The sequence below is a fragment of the Anser brachyrhynchus genome (genome assembly GCF_964034855.1).
Source record: "Anser brachyrhynchus genome assembly, chromosome: 3".
NCBI classification, from domain to species: Eukaryota; Metazoa; Chordata; class Aves; order Anseriformes; family Anatidae; genus Anser; species Anser brachyrhynchus.
Window position 1 is genome coordinate 3,292,113 of NC_137696.1, and position 25,392 is coordinate 3,317,504.

General features: G+C 41.3%; 1 protein-coding gene across 10 annotated transcripts in view; it reads right to left on the reverse strand.

The window, feature by feature from the left end:
* Positions 1-25,392, reverse strand: part of MACROD2 (mono-ADP ribosylhydrolase 2) — an 861,442-nt gene that overhangs the window by 65,632 nt on the left and 770,418 nt on the right. For all 10 annotated transcript variants that reach the window (XM_080587154.1, XM_080587152.1, XM_080587161.1 and 7 more), the window contains 2 exons: positions 19,308-19,389; positions 5,850-5,885 (listed from right to left, as the gene is read on the reverse strand). In XM_080587154.1, coding sequence (XP_080443280.1) covers positions 5,850-5,885; positions 19,308-19,389 — 118 coding nt within the window. The remainder of the gene's footprint in view (positions 1-5,849; positions 5,886-19,307; positions 19,390-25,392) is intronic.

Genomic DNA, 25,392 nt, shown 5'->3' on the forward strand with positions numbered 1-25,392 from the left:
AGCTTAAGTGCAAGTGTCCAGCCAGGTCTTTCAGGAGTATCTGAACACATTAGATAGTACAACCAACATCTTAATTGACAGCACAAAGACGGAGAAGGAGGAGGCTGATATTCAGAGAAGTCAGAGCTGTTACTATCTCAAAAGAAATGGTCTTTCTACATTCTATAGAGGATCTTAAAATGCTCACAAAAGGATGTAGAGACACTATCCCAGGAGAATAAGATTTCAATCACAATTTCACTGCTTTTTACCAGTTTTCCGTCATTTCAGAGACAGAAAAGGATTTGTGCAGGATTCAAAATAATGACTTTTTGTTGTGGTCAAAACACCAACTCTTAACCCTTTCTGCTCTACAATATTATCCATGTCTTTGCCCATGAGTCGAGTGCCTCAAATTCTTTGTCTGCTTGCAAATTTCTGTTTAAAAACAGAACACCTAGATAGGTGTCTGAACTGATCATATTCAAAGCTTTTCTGAGCATGAGCATCCGTACAAAAGGTGTTCTGAGATCTAACACTAGTAGAAATTATTCTTCCTTGTAGGCTAATACAGAGGGTCAACAAACCACTTAGATCTGACAGTGTCTCTCCAAATAAGCTATTTCCAAAATCCCTCATAGCTTCTAAATCTTACTGTGTGCAAATGTTTGCTATTTTCCTCTCAGTAAAAGAGAAAGTCTCCTCCAATAAAAATGTGTCCAAGTTTAAGACTGTGTACACAGTGGAGTGTACAAGAAAATACTGTATTTATTCAGCACTGCTTATAATTGTGCTTCTCTTGTTAGTGTCAATGAGATCCTTTGGCCTGCCATCCTATAGCTGGCTGCAGTTTCTGAAGTAATGAATAGGTGGTTAGGTAGGATACTTGGGACAGAAATGGCATAACCAGCAGGACATTTCTTATAAACAACTATTAGATGGGAAACAAGAGACAGTAACGCAGCAACATTCACACACACGGGGCCAAAAGGCTTTGGTCCCCCTGTGGGGAGTGAAGCCAAACAGGCTGGGGAGAACATAGTTTCAGAACTGAAACACTTTATTATTTTTTATTTTTTAATAATGATAGCAGATTTAACTTATGTCCATGCATAATAATGTAGTATTATTCCGTATCTGGACTATGCTTCTCATAATAGCACATGGTTCTGTAATTTCCAGATGCAATCACTGCAATTGCGCACACAATTATGGCAGTATTAGGACTTATTTTGCATGCTTCTATGCATGGATATGTGAAGCTATGGATATAAAAGCCAAGTCCTTCAGAAGATAAAGTTGAGAATAATCTTCCCTTAATGGGGCTGAAAACATTAAGCATCATGACTCTGCAGCGTTAAAAACCTGAAGTTAAAGGCAGACAAGACCATTAGGTCATCTGGTCTTTTTCTTTACTTTTGTAGGGTATCACTCATAATGGAAAGCTGAGACGTAGACTTGCACAAGTCCGTACCTGGTATTACTGTATCTGCCCTTTTGCTTCAAGCCATTCTAACAGCAAGCCATATAAAATATGATAATATCAAAGCTCATTGAATTAAATGGTGCAGTTAAGCTAGCAGCTGCTACAAGAAACAGCATCCATAACCGATGGGTTAAAATCCTGTAAGTTAAATGCCATTAAAAGGGTGGTCTTGAGTATGTATACTTAATAAGACTAGGCTATTTGTATTTTCAAATGTTTTTCTTTTTCTAGTATTTCCAATATATGCAGTGACGTTATGTGATTAACTCACCAAAATGATCATTCTTGTCTGTTTAATTGTATAATATTAACACAGATATTAATGGACATTACCTGGCAGACATGCAATTAAGATATTCCCTTATTTATTTTGAAGAGAAATCATAGAAAGAAAGGCCTTTGTGCAAGTAATGAGATATTTGTACTTCAGGGTGGTAGAAACACAAGACAGAGATTACTTTACTAATGTGTACATCACTCAGTAAGATGCACATTTAGTCATCTGTTATTCCTTACTCCTGGCTAATTCTTCAGCCAATCCCAAGGCCTAAATCGCTGAGTACTGAAACCATTGGACATATTCCCACTGACTTTAGCTGACACCAGACCAGGATCAGCTTTTTTTTCCCCTATAACTCTTACCACCGGGTTTTAATTAGGACTGATTCTGTAATATCCACATCGTTCTACTAGATTCTTCAAACTGAAATCGGTACAGAGTCTACATTTCATTTGAGTCCCTGTGCTTCTCCATGTTTTCTCTTGGCCAGATATTGGCCCCTCAGAAATACCTAGCCAACGACGTGCTGTAGGCACATGGATTTAGGAGAAACTTAGCATACATGAATCTCTGCCAAAGGTCATACAAGTGTGTAGCCTGAAGCATGTGCTCTCCATGAATCCAACAGTTGCTTTTTCTTTTTTTTTTTTTTGTGTCTCTTTTCCCTCTTAAAAAACAAAAACAAAACCGAAAACCAAACAAACACCACAGGAATTGGAGAAATAACCCCAAAGCAGATTGGATATGGACAGCTCAACAAAACAGGGTCATCAATACTGGTGCTAACTGCTGATTCCATCTGCTGGAGTCATGACCCATGAAGTCAAGTGGAATGAAGAATGATTATTCAATTATTATCCTGAAGAGGTGACTAGATGTTCATACTCTATTTTTCCCTCATAATGGCTAAAAGTAGATCTCTTTCAAACTGATAACTATTTGAACATAAAACCGAAAACTCTCCTCAGTGCAGAAGTTATGTATGCATTTATAACTCCTGCAAATGCATTTTGCAATCATTAAAAAGTGCATACACAGATAAGTCAAGATGACAGAACTCCCATCTACTGGAGTAGCTATACAGAAGATTTTTCTCTTTGGCCATATAGCTATTGATTGCTGACAATCAATGCACTGATTCCCAAAATATTTCAAATCAGAAAGAAAGGACCAAATTGAAGTTCATAGCACCCTACAAGTGAACCTGTGATCTCATCTGTCTCATATGCACAAAAAGGCAGATATGTAGGGGAATATCTTCCTCAAAAGACTTAATTCAATGATTATTTCCCAGAGCAGCTACGCAGCTTCACCTAAATTGATGAAGTTGTGAAGGATACAAGGCAAGAAAGAAAAGACTGGATATTAAGTGGAAATATACTTCCTTTTAATTCTAATTTTAAATGGTTTTTAAAATGTAATTTGCATAATCTCCATAAAAGCAACAAGACAAAAAATGCAAAATAATTGGACTTTAAAAAGCATACATGCCATGATAACTGTAAAAAATGAAACTGGAAACATTAGATGAATACTGCAAATTCTACTGTAGGGTAATCTTTGGCAAATGTTTGTTGTATAATGACAGTCTTCATTTATCTTCTTTTATGTATATATGTACAACTATATTAATCACACTAATTGTATTAAAATCTCTGAAAGTTCCTATCCAGTAATCTTGATACCAAGAAGTAATTACAATTATATGTAATAAAATCAACAGGCCAGAAAGCCATAAAAGAATGTGCTAATCCATCACAGTAACACATATCTATCTGTGTATATCCATGTTTGCACATTAATGCATACATACCGTTATTAAAGAATTTATAATTTCTAAGCTAATTAACCGGCCGCATAAATCATCATAATCCATTTGTCTTTAGGACAATCCTGCCAATTTAAGCAGCCAACACACTGCTTCAAAAGCTTTTACCTCTGCTTTCTGGCTGGTATATTCTCTGCCTTTTTCCAAGTGTCTCTCCTTTTTAATTCCAATGTCCTTCCATAAAGGGAAAACCTGGAAGCTCCTGCACAGTTCCTGGACTACAGATCAACCAGGCTCACAGAGACTTGGGAGTACAAGCACATGGTGCATTGTCACAGAAGGGTGCTAGCTGGTCATGGAGGACAGGTGGAGAAGAAGAGTAGGGAAAGCTACGCTGCATATAAAAGGTGGTCCTTAACTGCACAGAAGTCTCTTAAAGAACAGAAGAAGTCCATTAAGAGCCTCCAGGTGAAGGTCACCAGAGAAAGTAACACATGGTATGGTGGTGGAGCCTGTTACAGAAAGTCTGATCAAGAAAATGTAAGTGGATGGAGCTCTCTTCAAACACCTAGTAGAAGTCTTCTGACTGGAAGCTTTAGTCCTCATGTGAGATTTTAACCCCTGAGCCATCTGCTGTGAGGGCAACATAGGACTGCGTAAGCAATTCAGGAAGTGCCTGGACCACCCATAATGCAAATTCTTTCTAGAGAGAATGAGAAGTAATGCCCTGCTTGGTATGCTGCTCTCAGATGTGGGAGAATCAGTAGCAAATGTGGCCAGAGATAGCAACTTGGGCTTCCAGAATCATGAGATAAGGAATCACTGAGTTCCGGAGAAAGCTGGGAAGGTAAGGGACAGAGTAAGGACTCTGCACTTCCAGCTTATTAGACAGAATGCGCTAAGGAGCTGGCCTGAAGAAGGATGTCCAGGAACTGACGACTGAGGAACAATCCATCTTGTTGTGCAGAAAGACTGGGAATTTCAGCAGAAAGCTCACTTGCATAAGCAAGGAACTTCATGAACTAGAACACAGAAAGAGACAGTGAGTGACAGGCAACAAAAGGAGAGGAGAAAGGTACTCAGGGATGCAATCAGGAAGACTGAATGCCAAGACCAGCAGCAGCTAAAACCAAGTAGGGACATGAGGAATAACACAAAGGGATCCTACAAGCGTGCTATTAGCAAAAGCTGGTTCAGACAAAATATTTCTCTTTGGATGAATGGGGAGGCAACCTAGTAATAGACTATATGAAACAGCTTGAGGTACTCAGCTCATGGGCAAAGCCCACTCCCAGATCCCACACATTCCAGCGTCATTCGGGAAGTAGAGGAGCAGCCAAGAGCAGAGAGGCTGCAGGCTAACGATAACCTGGAGGAGCCGAGATGGTTGATCTGATTCAAATGCTGCTGTTTATCATCCAAAAAAAAAAAAAGTCATCCCTGACAGCTGGAAAAAGGCTTACACTACATCAACCTTCAAGAAAGGCATGGAGGAGGATAGCAAGAGAAGTATAAGCAGTCATTTTAACTTCAGTCCATGGGAAGAACATGTATCATGTTCTCTTGGAATCCTTTTCCAAACAGGTGAGGAAGGACAAGAAGGTAACTGGGAGTAGTCAACATGGATTTAGCAAGGGCAAATTATGCTTGACCAACCTGACTTCATTCTGTGAAGAAATGACTGGCTCAGTGGACAATAGGAGAACAGTACACATAATACAGTTTTGTATAGCTTTTGCTACTAGGTATTGCAGCATTCTGAGATGCTCAGAAGCATTGGCTGGACAAACACACCGCTAGATGAGCTGAAAATTGGCTGATGGCTAACTGGCAGGTGGTAACAAGGCAAGTACTCCAACAGTCAATAGTCAGCTCCAGGAAAAAAAAGTGCTCTGAAATATTGTCCAGTCACAGTTTAAGTGTTTGCTGGGAGAGTTTTGCTACTGTTTTCATTGCAAAAAAAACATGGCCACTAATCACAATTGCAAATGACTCAAGAATTGCTATATTAACACCTTTTTACAAAGAGACTGTAGAATTTTAATTATTTCCCATTCACGTTCAAACTACTTACTAATAAAAAGTAAAAGATAACCCAGAGGCTCGTAACAGATGATATTAAAAAGTTAGTCTCAGCCATTCTTACTACGTATTATTTATCATCAGGGATGTTTTTCCCTACATTATGTTAAAAAACAGAGAAAACTGTTATAATGTTGGCAATAAATGATTGGCACTGCTTATCACAACCAAGGCAATTAGTTTTAAGAACGTTCTCAGTTTGGTTCATGCTTCCCAAATGTGATATGTTTGGGCATAAAATACTGCTTACTCACCTGTCTCTTCACTCATCTCAGTCTCTTCATTGTCATCTGTAAAAAAAAAAAAAAAAAAAAGAAAAAGAAAAAAGCGCAAATAATTAATATCAGGAAACATCTAAAATAAAATATTCCATGATTCAAATTCCACATATCCTAGCTTACCTCCTCCTATTTAACATTTTGTTAAGAGATCTGGAGATAGATGGGAAAAGAAAGTTTTGATTCTAGACTTTTACTACGCAGATGCAGGGAATGCAGGGCAAAAAGATAGGGAATAAAATTCTGCATAATATACAGAATTCTGCAAATTCACAGAATCACAGAATGGTTGAGGTAGGAAGGGCCCTCTGAAGATCATCTAGTCCAACCCCCCTACCAGGCAGGACCACCTAGAGCACATTGCGCAGTATGACATCCAGGCGGGTTTTGAATATCCCCGGAGAAGACGACTCCACAACCTCTCTGGGCAACCCATTCCAGTGCTCTGTCACCCTCACAGTAAAGAAGTTCCCTCTCAAAATTCACATACAATTATTAAGATGATATATGCAGAAAGCAGGGTCCTTTGGAAAAAAGTTACAGTTGAGGAACAAAGATATTTCTTACCACAAGCTGTTTTGATGAGGCGGGGTGGTGGAGGTGGAATTAGCCTTTGTTAACATCTAATAATACAACGTTTCAGAGCTTTAATCATGTGGTGGAGAGCTTATTGACCACAGAAGTTTGACAACTGGGTTGCTAATTCATATAGACTGTATTTATATCCTTTTTAATGGATTTGGGCAGGTGCAAATTCTGTAGCAAGCCTGCGATTTCTGCCTAAAGCATTACATCTTTCAAACTACTTGTGTATATGCATATCATGACCACCATTTGAACCCGAGCAGCTCTGCAATATTGTGATATATGGTCTTGGAAACTAACAGTAGTGTTTAAGTCCTAATTTACAGGATCAGATCTTTATGCCATAAACTCCACTGAGATTCAAATGCTGTGACACAAGCTAGGAGGACTGAAGCTCTGCTTTCATCATGATTTGGAGCCTGAAAACTTATTTTAAGTACAAGGAGAAGAGAACAATCTGTTAATAACAGAGGCCTCCACTGGGAGTTATGCTTGAATCAAAACATTAAAACAAAATAACCGTGAGCTGGAGAATTTTTATGGGAAATTCTGAATCTACGGTCGATGGACCTGTATCTATTTTTTGCCCCCTCCCATTGCAGTCAGACATGGCCTGGAGGGCGGGAGATGCAGAAGGCACTAAATGACAGCAGGTTACATTTCTCTCAAGTACACTTCAGTCTGGCACAAAGGATCTGAACTGAACAAAGTTGCTGCACATTTCACTTCCTTTCTCCTTACTCTGCAAACGATTGCTTTGGAGTTCAAAATGGCGTATTGACCCCTATTGTACAAAAAAATTTGTACACAGAAACTTTAAGGAGCTTTGACAAGTAGCTTGTGAGATAAAGAAATATCGCTGAAGAAAGCCAGTGGGAATTCTGCCATGACTTCAACAGAGCCAGGATTTTCAAACAGAGTCCTGACATTTTTCAACAAACCACTCAGAAAGCATTTGGTTAATACAAAGCTTATTAATTATTCAGTTTCCAATAACATGTTCTATCCATGGAAGCATTTATAATGAAACCAGCATGATACAATTTCAAATTAATCTACAACTTGACACTAAATCAGCATAATATAATATCTTAACATACATATATCACCTGGTCTTCTGTGGAAGTTCTTAATTATAGTTCTGTAAATGACTTGGAATATGAAATTCCCAAAGCAACAGAATAGCTTCTAAGTTGGTGATAATGGACACAGACAAGAAATCTGATGTTATTAAAAAGTAGTGAAGTCATTATGCAATATAATTATGAAGAGGCAAAGACTTCTTTTGTGAACTAATTGTGAATTAAGTGCTGTTTTTTTTTTCTGGAAAAAGGAACTAAGCCTCGCTGAAAGGCAGTACAGTCCTTACATCATTTCTTAAAATGGGAGATGGGCTCCCAGTTGTTTTGTGACATGATCTCCAGGTGCCTTTGAAAATTCTGTCCCAACTGGTATCTGAGTCTGAGTTTCTTTTGGCACACAGCACTCCCCAGTCATTTCACGTGTCTATAATTCTTATTCTTATGCTATTAATGCATCTGGTGGAAGTGTTTCTCTGTCATATATAAAGCAGTCTCTTTCACTGACCTTGGTGTGGCTGGCTAAAGTGATAAACACCATGTTTAGCTGTCACAGCTCTATGCCAAAACCAATTATTTTAGAAATTTATATCCAAAATTCTTTCATTTTTTGCCCAGAAGTATGATATTACAGGCAGTTTCTGGGTTACCAGTTATGAAGAAGTAAAAGCAAATAAAACTATTTTTTTTAACTGAAGCTCTACATACATAATATAAGGCTAAATCAGTGCCAAAATTGCTTTAAATCAGCTCTGTAATATCTAGGTTTATTTTTCATGTTCCCGGTGCACATTTTTACCCCACCTAGAATAAGCTTTGTAGAGTGATACATATTTCAAACCGAAGCAAACCAGACTGTCAGTCCCAAAGCAAAGTTGAGTAAAACCACAGAAGAACCCAAGAGTGAATCTTTGATGCCAGTAACCATTTCCTTGAAGATAAATGGTCAGTATTCCTTCCCCAAACTCTCACATTTGAAAGCACAGAGGCGAGGCCCTCTGTAACTCACTTGTACTCAAGAGCTCTTGAAAAATTCAATTTAATAGGAAAACATGTTCTGAGTGTATGCACACATGTACTCATTCTTGGTTACTCCTGTGTCTGGCAGAGAAGAGCAGTGACCTTTCACGTGGTTTCCCTAACTAAAACTCCAGATTTTGGGCAGTGCTACCTTGGCTCTTGCTGGACAAATATAACAGACCTTGCAGCCTGGAGTGGGAGAGAAACTGACAGTGACTTCCTGCAAGGGTCAGCCCACTCCCAAGAAAATTCACATCAGTATTTACAAGACTTAGGGTACAAGGAAGCCATCTAATCCAAAACATTTCCTAAGTTTGAGAGCACAAAATTTTCCAAAAACGGTTGGGCTATGGTATATAAAATGAAGGTGGGAAGGTATGGGAGAACACTTTCTAGTCAACTATAAAATAATTTACAGGGCGGAGTCAACCTGTTGTTGAAACCGGCACTCTAACTCTCGCATTATCTGGGCTAACTGTATCTCATAAGATCATGGAGCTTTGCAATTGGGTGCAAGCTGCTCAGCACACACACATTTGTTTAAGTCACAGGCTCTGTGGTAGATTCATGTATCAAGAGACGTTAGCTACTCTTTCATTCTCCTCTCTCATTACCTGCTGAGCTTGGTGAAACAGAATGATTGCACTGTACCTGCTCCTACTGACACAGAAGAAGATGCCTTCTTCTGTCATATACGTTTTTTTACTTTTGCCTTGCTGGTCAGGTTCTTTCTCTGTCTCACTAGTCACTGTATACACACAAACACAAGCCAGATGGCTAAAACGATGAATCTGTGTTAAGATTAATGTTAGGAACAAAGAGGTGAAAGGCTCTAAATACTGCTGCTAATCCCCAAAGCCATTAAACCTCCTCCTTGTTGCTCACACTTCTATTCACATTGTTCTTCATGTTAGCATGCTGAGAGTCAGTGCTATATAAAAACCTTTTATTTCTAACCGTGCATGCATTGAAGAGCCCTTACAGGAGGGCCAGCTCCAAGCTGCGGGAGGCAGCTGTCTGATCTGCATTCAGGACCTGCATCCCAGGCTCCCAGTAACCCCCCGCAGTACTGCATGCTGCTGGCTCCTTTCTGCTTTCCTCTTTCTACGTTTCCTCAGCTTCCTCGTCTCACCCTTCAGTATTTGTCCATCTTCTCAGCACTTCCTGCTGCTTCCTGATATCCAGCCTACCCACATGTCTCAGCCTGCACCTTCATGCAAGAGCAGCTCCATGGATTAAAGGTAACTGCCGGAGGGGCTGGGAGAGCACGGTGAGATGGCCCAAACTCCCCTCTGCAGCCTGTATACACAGCACAACGGCAAGCGGAGCAATGAGATGAGCTGCACAGGAGGCTGAAGGGACAAACTGGTGATTATACTGCCGATGCCTCAAAACAAAAATTAAAAATACATAAAAGTTTTCAGCACTGACAGCTGCAGCTGTCCCACTGAGCTTTATTTGTTACACTAAAACAGGGTTCCAGCTGAAAAAGTTCCTGCCCTCAAGCATTTGCCTAGCAGGAACTTCACGACCTGCCCATACATTTTCCACCAGAGTAACAGAAGATGTGTGGTACTCGAGTTTCAAGACATGGAGAAAAATGGATCCCATTTTAGGGCAGTCTCCACTTGCTCAAATGAAAAGGTTTTTGTCAAATTGTGGATCAGGTGGCAGTGTGGATCAGGGTACCAGCCTGCTGCAAACTGTCTAAACCACGATAACATCAGATTCCCAGAAGTGGAAAAGACCGAGTGGGTTTTTACTCTCCTTATTCTTCTTTACTACACTTGTCTTTCTGAAACTTTGCCCCAAAGCTTCATCCACCTATCTGTGCAATTATATGAACAGCCTTATGAAGCTTTCTAATCATTCATCTAGTCTACTTCCAATTGAAAATCACTTCTTTTTGATAGCGCAGGACCACTGCTACTACCCAACAGGATCTTCGTAATAGCATACGGACTCTATCTCCATCTCAATATAAAAGACTGGCCATTTTTGTAGCATAATAAGACACACAAGAACACCCTGGGGCTTGATAAAGCCTGTAGGTCCATACAAGGCTCACAGTAATGTAGGAGCTCACAAGCTCTTTTGATTGTTCTGACCTCTCCAACTCCGCTCTCCTCTGACAGATTAAAACCGACTGACCAAGAGCACAGAAAAGGGGAACATCTTCTTTGAGAAAAAGCAGATTTGGAAACCTCTGCCAGATGGGATCAACTAAGCCCAGCCTGACTCTTAGCACCTCTACCTGTAAAAACATCTTTTCCATAAAGCTTTCCCTCATCTTCAAATGCACATAGGAGGAAGAACAAAAACGAAAATGGCAAGAACAACAATGAAGTAACCAAAAAATGGCAAAATAAAAAGAGCCTCAACAACAATAAGAATACAAACAAACAAAAATAACACATTTTTCTGCTTTGGAAGGAGATGTGGAGCTTCTTTCGGTTCTGAGCATTTGTATCCCATAATCCTTCATACAGAGCAAAAGGCACTACACAGGCCCCCCACCTGACACTAAGCGAGTTTAATCAAATTTTGTTTAGCCTGGTTTGATTATAAAGACATTTCCACTGATACACACTGTACATCCTGGCCTTACTGCAGCATCGGTGCAGTTTTTCTTCCTGTGTTGCTTAGCTACACCAGTCCCATAACACCAGAGTCTCACTGAATGTAAAATGTTTGTAGCTTTTGAAACCATATCAAATAGAAATCCTTAGTACCAGCCTTCTAAGAAAGCTTTTTTTCTTTTTCTTTTTGTCACCACGTAGATGGCTTCTTTTATGCATCGTATCACTTGATCTGCAGTAAAATACATATACCCTTATGAGCCCCAGCTGCATACAGAGGAGATGCAGCAGCTGCCATTCCCACTGCGAGTGAACTGGACAACATTGTTCCAGTGCAGGAAGTGGTGCTCACAGCCAGGATCAGATCTGGATTTCTGTTTCCCAGATGCTTCTACCTTACACAAGAGGCACGAGGCACTCTTCGGGAAAGTATGCATACTTTTTTAAAAAAGAACCTATTTCAGAACTTCCTTTTTTGTTCCATGCCCTAAAATACTGAAAACAACTGAGTTTTGTTTACACAAATGCTAAAGTGGATTTCTCACCCACATATATGCTAGTGCAGTATTCACAAAATGTTATGTTTTAGAAATGTGTCACCACATGCAGATACAAGCTTCTAACAAAATCTCATCGGTAACCTAAGAGAGAGGCAATCAAATGAGACAAACACAAATTTAACTGCATCCTTGGCAATTAGAAGCACTCAAGCACGTGAAGTGACTCAGCATCAGTGTCCGGAGAGGATGGGATATTTTTGAACATGACATGAAATGCATTTGGAATGTTTTATGTGGGATACAACACCATGCAATGCAGCAGGAAAAAAAGATGCCTGTTCAAAAATGCATACCCATAAGATATTATGCAGAGAAGGCTTATGTTTGTTTACCTTCTCGTGCCAGGCATCCACGTGCGGAGGACTGAACAGAACAGCAACACATTTCCCTTCCCCCTAGCAGCTTCTTCCTGAGCATAAGGTTACGTATAGACTACGCTGATTAATAGCCACTGTTGGACCAGGCCTCTGTTGGTTGAGCTAATCCTCCTTTCAGCTGTATTCAAAGCCCTACATGCTCCCCAGCACCTCCCAGCAAGTGTTCCTACTCCCTATGTATTAGGTGAAAAACAACTTCCTTTTTGTTGTCATCCTGATTCATCATTACCTGGGGATACCTTGTGTTACAAGAGATAGTAAACAATGGTTCCATATTCACTTTGTAATTACTGTGCTCATCGTCTTCCCTGCCCTCTCCCATGCAGCAGCCCAATCCTTGCATCTGGACGACCCCCATACCTCAAAGAGCATCGTCATCACTTGCCACCTCACTGTTTCAATGAGGCCCTTATCCACCAGGAGCTGGAGAGCTCGGGACTGTAGAGCAAGTTGACAAATACTTAGAAACAGCCATTTCCCCTGATTCCTGGGCTCGCTGTTGGCTCTATCGTCACTCTCACAAAACAAGGGAAGGAAAACATTCACAGAAAACAAAAAAGACGGAGCAGTTACTTCACTTTGCAGACCAAAAGCTCCTAGCAATAGCACTGAAGTACACTACAGTTCCATTCCCTGTTCATATCCTGATCCAAGCAGTGCTGTTGCTACTATCAAGAATGACGAGGCAAACAATTTTCTACAGACCATATTACAGCAGACAATACCACGAGCCCTTGTCAAACCATGTACAACCAGAGGATTCAAGCCCCAGGCCTGAGGTGACCGATACTCAAAACACAGCCAAATACTAGAGCACTGCTCTGTCAGCAGACAGCCAGGAAATAATTCAGAAGGGAAGTCTTGTTACGATTCAGACCGAAGCAGAGCACTCCCCATTCGCTTTTCATTAAGTACTGGAAAACCACTGTCATGTTAGAAGGAGCTGGGACCCCCTCTTGGTGTGTGCCTCCAAAGCACTGCTCTTGAGCTGTTCCTTGTTCATCCTCCTGCACTACAGATGATCTGGAAGACTGAGACACTGGCCAGAGGAGCTAAGAAAGACAACCTCAATGTGGGGTAGGACTGGCACCATCACTGTTGTGCCTAGTGAAGACAGAAGACCCTAGAAAAACTTCATCTCACAGTTTTACGATCACCTTCAGATTTTAGCTTGAGATTTTTATGAGGTAAATTGCTTCAGACATGGTGAAATAGGTGGATATTCTAAGCCTTACGGCTATATGAAACTTCTGGATTAAGAACAATTTTTACAACATCCTTTTCACATTGGAGTGCACTTTGTCAGGACCTGCATGCACTGCAAGGGAGAACTAGAGCAAAGCTAGCATCCTGTTCTGGTGCACGGGCTCCTCCAGCTCCCCATACAGGTGGTGCTTCCTCTGATGCCTGCACTACCAAGGGACAAGGAACCATCACTGCAAAGAGTGGGGCTGTGCCACCTCCACAGCTTTTTTGAATAAAGCCCTTCAGGGACTGGGCCTGAAGATGCTATCTGAGGATGACATCCTCCGAAATAAACAAAGCTTGAAGGAGTGTGGGGGGACATTTTGAACATCTGTATTGTCTGTCACTCAGCCAACATTTCCCCTCCATGTGAAATCACCATCTGTCTGCCACACAGCTTTGCCAAAACCACTGGTCCCTTCCACCCACCAAAGAGTCCTCACTCGTCGCTACCTGAACGTGAGACCCCCCCACTGACTTCCAAGCTGGGCGGAACATTAAATGGTGGCATGGAGCTAAAGCTTTGCCAAGGAACACTACAGACGGGGGGAACACTGCCTGACAGTCCTCTAGATCAAACCTGCGAGAGACACAGGTGGTTATCAGCTGTGAATACAACCTGAAAACTCTGCCTGGGGACAGAGAAAGTAGCTGCCAACATCATTGCCCTCAGGGAGGCCCTTGGTGGTGAGGAGAAGGCCAATGGGCCTGCAGACTTCCCAAACTGTGCTTCTGAGCTTCTGGCCCTGGAGGCTTGAACTGGCCAGAAACCACAGCCATGTGACTTACGAGGCAAACCCCTACCCAGGTGAGACCTCAAATAAAGGATATCAGGGACTTCCAGTAAACCATCTGGCACCTATCCACGCAGTAAAACAGAGCCTATGAAAAATATTTTGTGGAATGCATTCAGGTGACAAATTAACTCAACGAATCTGCTCATGAACATTGCAAATGCAAATAGAAAGGCTAAATTTATCAAACGAATTACCCATTTGATACAGGATTACTTATGAAAGGCTAACTTATGATTCTTTTGCTCACGCTGAGGCCTGCTGTAGTCCCAGTGCCATATTAAAAGGAGAGGGCAACGCTCCTCAATGCCAGTTCAGGAATTACAATCTCTGCTTAACAGTTCACCCACGTATTAGTGCAGGGATCTGCCATTTTAACACAAAGCCCTTCATTCAGGCATTTAGACAGTTTCCAGTTTGACTTCAAGCCTGGTATATCTCTTAACAATGAATTTCCTCTGCAATTATAATGTATTTGCACATTTATGCACAACTTCCTAGTTGTGCATCCTCTTGAAGTAACGGAAGGATTAATATGGGACAGTGGTTCTTATCCACATTGCTTTGGACACAGGGGACAACCAGGGTAAAGGCAAAAAAAAAAAAAAAAGGCAAAAAAAGGAATAAATGTGATAACCTGGAATAGAAGGGAGAGAAAGTTTTTCAAGAAGCAATTTCTCTCTCAACACCAACTGATATGGCTCAGAAAAAATGAACAAGCTCTTGGGCTCAGCATCCTTTCATTAGCTCTGAAAGGACATGGAGTCTAAAAGCTTGCATCTTCCATCTATCAATTGGCCTAATAAAAGTGCAAACCTCTCCTCTCTAACAATTTTAGCAATGCTTTAGTGAAGTAATTTTGTTACTATGTTTAAACTAGTAAGAATGTAATATAAACTGGAATGCGGCAGCTTCACAATATGTACCTTTTATAACATTATTTTTGTCTAAAGAACATTTTCAGAAAAAATGATTACCCACTCCAATCCACTGATAACAGGTGGTAGATTTAGAAATACTTTAAGCATTACAATTTAAAATAAACCTTTCATAATATACAACAGTCACCATGAAAAATAGGCATTTGCCGAAGGTCCCCACAAGATTATCTATCTGACATATTAAGTAGTTAGGTATACACAGAATACAGGAGAAAAATATGGTGTCTTTGCCTCCAGCTGGCAACTGTTTACAAATGTGCTTAATTTTACTCACATGAATAGCATCGTAGAAACATGTATTACTGTAAGGAAAGTTTTTCAAGGGAGACTGCTTTTATACCATTTTCCGGTAGGTCTTATAAATATATATTTAGCAATAAAAGTAATGCCTAGATTCCAGGCTCTGTATAGAATTGTGTTAGAAGAAACAATGAATTCCAAAAGAAAAAATGATACGAGTATCAGCTGCTTTCCCGGAAAGCTCATGCATAATACCAGTAGCAATGAATCCAGCAGTGTAAGAACTACGCATCTGAGCCAGGATTACAGGCAAGGGCATTTTATTTGCCTGAAAGATATGTGGCAAGACATCATCTCAGATTAAGCAGAGAGAATTTCCCAACACAGCTGAAGGGAGGATATCCGAGCTATTTCATTCCACTAGAAGATAGGACACAACTGGTAAAAGGAAAAAAAAAATCGCTGTTTGCCTCACCTATTACGTTAAAACAGTGATTCATTTTAAGTACAGAAGGTTGGTTGTCCTACAGAGTCTTTCATCCTTGCTCTTTTTCAACAAGAGCATACAAAAACTTCTCAGCAAAACCCCAGTGCTTCAACACTAAATTCTGTGTGGATCAGGACCTTTACCTTCTAAAACTTTTCTGGGCCATCACAGGGATGAGATCTTGACTCTGAGTTAAAGCTTATGCACTGCTTCCCCTTAGAGCACACCGGCTTTGGCTCAGGTTCTGCACAGGCTACTGCTTACTGAGACTAGATCTGAAACATTGAGCCTGTGACAACTGGTCTGTTAATGAACAGCTACGCTACACTCCTAAGGTATGAAATTACTTAGAAGTCTGCCTCTTCCCCTATATATTTAAAGTTTGCAAATGACAAGGTTCTTGGCAGTTGTCTTAATATCAGTACTATTACTCGACTAATTTCTTTGGCATTCCACTCTCAAAATAGGTCTAATGATATGTTCAACTAATGGAACAATTTCCCTATATCTATATTCCACTTACTCTAATGCACTGAGGTGTAACTCTAGCTTCATTTCATTATCACTTGACTAGCTCAAGCACTTGGATGTCTTTTTGGATTTATTAATGCACCAGGTTTAATGAAATAACTATTTATGTATATAACTCCATGAATATATTCTTCTTTCTAAGCATTTTTTTCCACATCTATTAAAGTAGATGTATTTCGTAATGTGAGATGCACATTTTAAAATGTCTCAATGTTTTTCCTCTAAGCCTAAAGTAATATCTCCGTGTTATTCTCTCCTGTGAACATTCAGAAAGTGTACTATCAGCTCAAATTTACAGCAAGTCTTTCCTTAAAGACTTTCATTTCACTACATTAATAGATTCACTTTAAAAACAAACAAATAAACAACAAACAAACAAAAAAAAACAACACCAGCAGAATTGTGGCTATTCCTTCCAGAGCTTAAATATCAGGAATTTATTGCCAAAGGTAGAGAGAGATGCTAGTTCCTTCACACAGAATCACACTAAGTTCTTTGTGCAAGAAACTAGTCTTGCAGTGAGACAGAATATCCCTACAGGTGGAGAGTCCAAAGAGAACTTGTCTAACCTATATTAGAGTTAAATGCAGATACCAATTCACAAGAGAAAAAAGGAACAAACAGCAGACATGATAGTCATTTGGTGATAACCATTCAGACCTCCAGCCAATGCTGTCACCATTCAGCTATAGGCAATTTAGGATGGGGTCAACTTCAGCCCATCTGTTGTTGTGAAGGTACCCAGCAGAGAAGTGCCACTTCAGGAGGGCAAAAAAAGCCTGACCCTGAATATTAATTCTTGGGGCATTCCTCCAGGACAGATACCCAGACTCTGATCTTTTCTCCAGGGACACTAACTGAAAGTCATTTTGGTAGCACACATCTTTTCTGCCTCTCTCCTCACAAGCTGAAGATCTAAGTGACTCCTATAAGAGCACACCACACACCCGTGGTGATACAAGAGATTAAAATCAGATCTCCCAAATCACTGACTACTGATCTAGTCATAGAAAATCCTTCACTGACTCAGGGAGAAGATTTTAGAAGTCAGCCTAGCTATTTTTAAAGCTCCAGCTTATCAGCTGGTGGACACTTAGGTCCTTCTGGAAACCAGCATCATTAAGGCATATCATAACTGGTATTTGGAATCATTAGTCATGAACCGAAAACCTATGAAGCCTATGAAAATAGGTCCTGAGATCTTTTAGAAATCCATAGCAAATTGTGGCCGCTGAAAAATAAAGCATCTGTCTCCAGAACTGTCTGCAAAGGCACTGGATCAGCTGCAAACTGCTGGATGGTGCTGCACTAAAATGGTCTCTGCCACCACCACCTCACTATGGTCACGTATCAAATTGCCAGTTTTAGTTCAAGAAAAAAAAAAGTAAAAACTTTATATGCATGAGAATAAACATGCTTTTAAAACTATGGTACAACTGATCATCTGCACAATGTAGCATAATGCAATTAGAAGTCTTTATACACCGTGACATCCAACCACACAGGTCCTTTTTGCTCAGGCGTTCAACAATGCTAGGTTTTGACAACCCAAAAAAGAAATAAATCTCCCATATTCCTCTCTTTTCCCCTTTGGATCTGTCCTGCTTCAGCACCTGAAGCATCTTCTTGTCTCTTGGTCTTTCAGACCTGGGCGGACTTGACATTTGTAGTAACAATACCAGACTCATCTAGGACTTCAAAGACCTTATTGATGAAGGTATTAATACTATAATTTGTTGACAAACTGACACAGAGTAGCTTACTCCACCTTAATCTGAACAGCAGAGGCAGAGACAGAAGCAGCAACAGCAGGCAGGCTACAACCACATTGTCTTATGTGTTGAAGTATATTTGCCACCCCTGTCCCCTAAAAAAAGCACACACTGAATGGATTAGACATGAATGCAGCCTGAAGTGCATATTCAGTGTGCTCCAGCCCAAAATATTATTCCGCAGATAGACACCATTCCATGCTACCAGAATAATGCAATGGATTTTTAGTTTTTTGTTGCCAATCATTGCAAACTGGAGGTTACAAAGTTGTCTACGAAAATCTTTATTCTAGCAAGATGAGACAGAACATCACAATTTCCTGTAGAAATAACTGAGACTCTCACAACACACCAAAGCTCTGCTTCCTATTACTCACAGGCCCTTTCCACCAGACAGACAGAATGCAGAGTATTTAAGGGACTGTCACTTGTGAAAGGGATGATAAAACAAAACACTAAAATTGGGATCTTATCACATATCGTAGAACTGATGTCATTGAAAATAAAATGGGAGAAGGTTAGGGTTGATTAAAAAAAACACTAACAGTTTTCTAATGATATATAATAAAAATAAATCACAGGCATGGGAGGGGTGTGAACAAATTTACTGTCTATCAGGTTGTCTTACATTCTAGAAAGTAACCTCCTGTGTGAAACGTAAGATGAATGGCTAACATTTCCCAAGTGCTCCGGTGAGAGCCATCTTTCTCCAATTCATTCTTGCACAGGGACAGCTCAAGTTTAAAGTTCTCATTCAGACACAGTTGGGCTCTAACCCCTGCGGTATTATCTCTTCAGACCCAGAGAAACCCTACCAGCATCATTAATGACAGAGCAAAGCATGCACATAGTTCACAGATACGCTGTATCCACTAGGAGCTACTATTAGTGCAAATGATTTTCCTCTCAGAGTCAAGAGAACCAGTGCCACGCACCAGGTTTTGGGAGGAGATACGGTTACGATAAGGAATGAACAAACTACTCATACTGAGCATACAAAAGCAAGGCTTGATTTTGCAAAAGCATTATCAAAACAGCTTTACTGGTTCACAAATTTTAAATGTCTGCGTTTCTCCGGCATCATGGCCTCTACATGCAGCTGATCTTTAAAGAAAGTTCACATTTTAATATTTGGCTTAGGCAGGGAAAGAAGAAAAGATGCCAACTGTTGTCTATTTCTACATCATCTTTTCAAGTCAGATGGCACTCAATTACTACACCTACCTATAGGGAAAAATTCACCCATTTTCTTCTTGAAAATTTTGTAGTCAATCTCCAAAAAGACGCAGAAGATGATACGATCCACCTGTAAGAAACAAAATTATTCACAGTGAAACTATGCAGCATTAGCAATAATAGTTAATACCGACACTGCTTTATGCTCCAGGCACGCTAGAAAACATCACAGGAATGCATGTTTTGACTTCATTGTGCATCTGTGTTGTAATTTATAAAATAACATTTGCAATCACAGCTCAAAACTGTATTCTTTGTTAACTGCCTCCTGTTTATGCAAACCACTCTTGAGCACAGTATAAATGACTTTTGGCATTCTAGATGAGTACCAGGATGCAATGTTTGATGAAAGAGTCACATGGGGGGCTTCTAATAAGCATACAAAAGAGTAAATGGGTAAGCAAAGAGCTCTTTTTCCAATCCTTGTCGGACAAACCTATTTGCAAAACCATTTAGTATTTTTAAATGGCTTTAAAAGGTTTCATGTGGTTTTAATTTACATGAAACCACTTACTCTTGCTATAATACAAGCAGAATGCAGCAAAAACAAAAGCTGATTAGATGACAGGTAGCACACGGGGTAAATAAAACATTTAATATGCCATCTACTTAGTGAGGCTGAGCATATCAATGAAACCACAGCCTGTAATGTGTGCGCCACCCACCAATGATTTCAAATAAATTGTTTAGGACATCATTGTATGTGAAAGGCTTTTCTGAGAGAGACAAAAAAAATACCAAACAAAATGAAAACCAAACTAAATTCCAGAGCCTTTAAGATTGAAAAACACCCACGCTGACTTCATTCTAGCCTCGCTATTTCTTTGTTTTATCTGTTTGTCTAGCCCAGCACAAACTGCCTCCTCAGCCAAGACCCAGCTCCTGGAAGGAGCGGTGGAAGTAGAGAAGACTCTCGCAAGGCTGAGCCAAAGGACCCGCCACCCAATAATCAAGGTTTTCTCTGAAGTGCATGAGAACTTAACCAGAAGGGGATGACAACCGAGCAATAGGAAATTCAGCATTTTGCTATCCTCAAGTCTCCGTGGGCAATAAGCCAGTCTGTTGTAGCAGAGCTGCTCACGAGCATCTTTGCACATGCTATGAAATGCACCAGCCTCGCCCCAGCAGAAAAACCTGCAGGAGCAACACTCTCAAAAAAAAGTGCCTTCTTTCCCTTATGTTCACCAGGAAATGCTGTCCTTTTGATAGAGCTGCTCTTCAAAGCAAAGTACAAGTCTTGGCTTCAAAGATACCATTATGCTGAGCAGCTCAGGCTGTCATTTTAGAGCTCATTTTGGAGCAGCCAGTAGAATAAAGAAGGGAACAAGGGCAGGCAATAATCGGTTATTCTGGAGAGTGCTAGTGGTTGCTAACAAGGACATCTCCAAGTCAAAGCCAACTTCAAAAGCTGAAAGAGCAAAATAGGTAGGAAATATTAGAGTGAAGGTACAGGTTATGTAGGCGTTAAGGAATAAAGAGGCTAGTGAGCAGAAGAGAAGCGGCAGCAGGGAAGAGCTTGGGCTTGGATGCTTACTGGGGAAGCACGGCAGCGGACTTGTGAGCAGAAAAATGCCTGTTGCTGTTTGTTCACATGACCTTCAGAGAAACAAGCTGTTCTGTGCAGCTCTCATAAACACACCAGGCTAGACCACAACAAAATGTTGGACTGTGTCATCAACTACTCTTCACAAGGGTTAAAATAAAAAAGAAACCAACAAATACTGGATAAGCGCATGGGCCAAAAAGCCAAGCCCATTTGTATACTTTTGTATTTATAATGTAAAGCATCAGTGGCAAGTGTTTATACAGCAACATTTTACCTATATAAGTGTTTCCACTTAAGCAAAGTTGTGTGTTTTCAGGATGGAAGCTTCAGATGGAGAATGTGTAAATTTCATTTATTGTAAAAGCCAATTTAGGGTAGTGCTGGGCAATCCTAGATAGCCATCTTCTAACTGCAACTCCCGAGCAGAGTAGACATTCAAGCATGACAGCGATAGGCGCAATACATGCACCAGGACAGACTAAACAGCAAGGATGGGAGCTTATAAACCAAAGGAGGAATTGTATTCCCATGCAGAGAAGTTCTGAGTTGTATTGCCCTCTATACGGTCTCAAATTCTCTGCTGTAAATACTACAGACATTTCCCTCACTTTATATATTTCAACTTCTCATGCTGTTTCCTTTACTTTTATTTATTCTGTGCAGTTGACAATGATAAAATTTTTGCAATCCTGAGAATTTCTACTACTTCTAATATAATTGCTTAATTTAAAGATAGGGAATCTCTCTAGAAATGGCACACTATTTCAAAATTTCCAGCATCCTGACTGTATACATCCTATATATAAACCTGTTCAATTTCTTCTTGGTGTGAGAAAAAGTGCTCTATTTTTAAGTATGCATAAGGTATTGTGATGACAGCTGAAATCCTGTGTTTATCTGATTGAATGGCATGTGTTGGCAGATAGTAAATCTGAAATTAAACCATATTCTATCATCCTGCCAGTCATTTACTATTTTATCTAACATCCCCAACTAAAATAACTTGAAATTAGGTACAGAAAGTAACCCTTGTCCTCGCTGTTCCCATTCCAGCTACAATAAGCAAAGGTTTAATCTGAGTCAATCCAGAACTCCTTTTCCGGCTGGCTCACAAAAGCTCAGCAGGCCTTTTGGGATGCGCACTTATGAAAGGCACTCCCCATTCAAAGAGGAAAGCTCTCCCCTCGTGTGGCTGGGAAATGCCAGCTTGATGAGCGGTTTCACGCAAAGGGCAGGCAGGAACCCCGAGGGAGTCCCCCGAGGAGCCCCCGGGGCCTTTTGTAGGTGCCCGGCTCCTCCACAGCTGACCAAGCACCACTCAGCTGCAGCAGAAGTTTAAAGGAGCTGCAAGCTGAAGGTATTAAAGCTCATCCTTGATCGACAGCTCTTTTTAGGAGGCCAGTATTAAAATCAACCGTCCCCTGTCAGAGCCTGATTAAATTCTGCTCGCTTCACAGCTATGAATAGGTGGATCAAAGAACCCCAAAATTAAGAGTGCCGCAACACAGGAAGAAGGGAGTTAAATTGCATGAGCTGCTCAGTTAGTAGGCAGCTTCACAGCCTGAAGCTGTGACTACACTGATTTTTTTTTTTTTATTTTTGTCTGTCTTGGGACCTGCTCTCCTCACCAGGCCCCCTCTAATTTTGAGCAGGGTACCTTCCCAGTGGTTCCATTAGCTGCAATGGATGGGGACCAGCCAACTTCTGGGGGGCTCTGCGTGGCTCACGGGGCTCAGGCTGTTCTGCAGTGGAGCAAACCCCGACTCAGCCACTAACGCCAGCAGTTCACAAGGACGCAGCCAAATCTCAGGCACTGAGAACCGCTCTGTAGGGTATAAAGCAGCGCCGGTCTCGATAGCAGCACTGTCAACCTGTGAGAAGCTGCCGAGGGGTCCCACGAACCTCCAGGCAGCGCTGGGGCTGCACCCCTCCGCAGCAGCCCTGCTCTGCCCACAGAAGGCCAGTGGAGCGAGAAGGTGGATGTGTGCTGCCTGGAGAAATGACCACCAGGCTTGCCACATCCAAGCCACAATCGAATAAGTCTGCTGATGCTTTCTGGCAATTTGAAACTGCTCCTTAGGGATTCTGTGAAAAGAAGAAACAGCACCAGCTTGCTAACCAACACGAAGTATGCGCACACCTGCGTACACAAGGAAGGGAGGAGAGCCCACTGCGTGTCTGCACACACGGCCACTGATACGGGAGGAGTTTATACTCTGTGGCGGTACCTACAGACATTTTGGGATGGAAAACGTCTCTGTTTTTGTCTTAGTTCTTTCACTGTGCCCTCTGGCAAGTTTGTCTGATTCCTCTGACCTAATTTCCTTCAATCTTCAAGGGATGGCAATATTCAGTTGTGCACTTAAACATCACTACAAAGAGGCGGGCGTGATCCACAGGACATGCCAAACGCAGTCAAAAGCATAGCTGTGTGTATACACAGGTGCCAAGCCATACATCAGGCACACATTTTAAGCAGACAACCAACCACGGGACATTTTAGACTACTTCATGTAATGAATGTTTCCATGTCTTTGCCACTTGTGTCCTAATAAAACAACTCTCAATGAAAATACAACCAACTGCATTTCAGCACTTCCAAGTATTCCCTGCCTATCGCCAGTACCGAGACAGCTACCCAGCAGGCGCTGACAACCTTTTATTATACAAAATAATAAGTTTGATCATAATTTAAATCTTACCAGAAAATACACAAGAGAAAAACTGCAACTTTTCAAAAACTTTTTTCCAATCCCAAATCAAAATAGTAAGAAACAACAAAGGACGCGAAGCAGCAGTCTCTCTTCTTACTTGTAGCTTCTCTCTTTTACAAAACATGCTTATCTGATCCCACCAGAACCAACTGTCATAAGGACATGGCTAACACCAGAAGCTTGCTCTAACATTTTTAGTTTATCAGACATTCTGTGGACTTAATTCAAAACTCAGTGGAGCCAAACGGAGGCTTTGTATTGACTTCAGCGTGCTTGGATCAGTGCCCATACCCCGTAACGCCAGAAATAACATTTGCCTCCTTAAGAATTAAAATTCTTCTGATATTCAAATTTCATTACCCTAAATCTTCAGATACTTTCTCAAACATATCCTTAACAGTCACAGTTCGGAGCTGTCTGAAGCAATTAAGTCTCCTCAACTACAGTGCCTGTAATGAAGAGGCCCTGAGCCCTTGTTGCGCCAAACTCCCACAATTTTTTTCCCCTCTGTTCAGACCACGATTGCTGGGGCAGCCTCGGCGGCTTTCCTTGCCTGACAAGGCTTCCCATGTGGAGACCAGTGAGAACAAAGCCACACAAGTCAGTTTTTCAAGACATGTTCTCATGGAATCAAAACCTCAATGGCAGGAAAGAGAGAATAAGGAGAAAAGGATCTATAATGCACTGTAGAGTCAGGCTATGGGTGTCCTACCTGGCCTTTGCCCACTGTATAAAATTTCTTCCATTTCCATGGTAGGGGTTCAGCCTGATATCTGAAGGCCGCACCCCTCCTGCTAATCACCAGGGACCCCATTTTCTACCTCTGTTTCCTGGTTTTCCACCAGGGTTCCTCCCTGCCCAGCACCAAGCTGATGCATTGCATTCCCTCTGTGCAGAGGCATGCTTCAAAGAGACTGATGCCTGTTTCTGCTCCCTTAAAGTACTGGTAAGTGATGCTCTTGATGCTTACTGTCTCCCCGTCAGCCTAACCTCTGCCTGATCTGATCCTCTAGTAATCCTATGGCAAACCAACTAACAGATGGAAACAGCAGCTTTGTAAAATAACCCAGGCAGCTGCCATATCCCTCGCAGCAGCTGTCAGCCACCTCGCCAGAGGCGCTGCCTTTCCCGAGCCCTGTGCACATCTGGCCAGCTGTGCGGATAGCAGCCTGCCCGACCGAAAGAAAGAGCAGAGAGGGCCACATCCCACTTGGAAATGAGTTGCGGTCAAGGCCAGACGTTTTCACACACCCCTTCCAAAGGTGAATGCTTCTGGCCCTATGAAAACTACTCATTTCATTGCACCGTAAATTAAAATTTAGCCTCCTAGTATTATTACTAATTTCACAGAAACCATTAAAGCATAGAGCCTAGCTGACTGTCTGCTCCTTTCGGCATGACATCATGGTCTATAATTGCAGAATTACTCTCAGAAAGAACTTCAGTCCAGTATTTATGGCAAATACAAAGCTTCGGCGCCGTTTCCATCCTCATAAGAAGGTTTAAGCAGGGCAGAGGTGTCAGACTGGTGATGTGGCAAATTTGACAATCAATGAACTGTGCGATGATGTTCACAAAGAAATTCACCTAGCTTTAAGATCCGTACACCTGGCCCAGCTCCACTCCCCTTCAGGCCTGAGCTGAAACACACTCTTAACTTGAATTTGCAGCCACTGAAATGAGCCAAGCTCCAGGCAAACAGGAACCCTCTAGGATCACCCTGCAGCCCTGCAGGTGGAAGGAGAAAGACACACCCTCTCAGGACAAAGCTCTTTGATTTTCATGGACTTGAGTTTCAAGATTCTTTGATTCA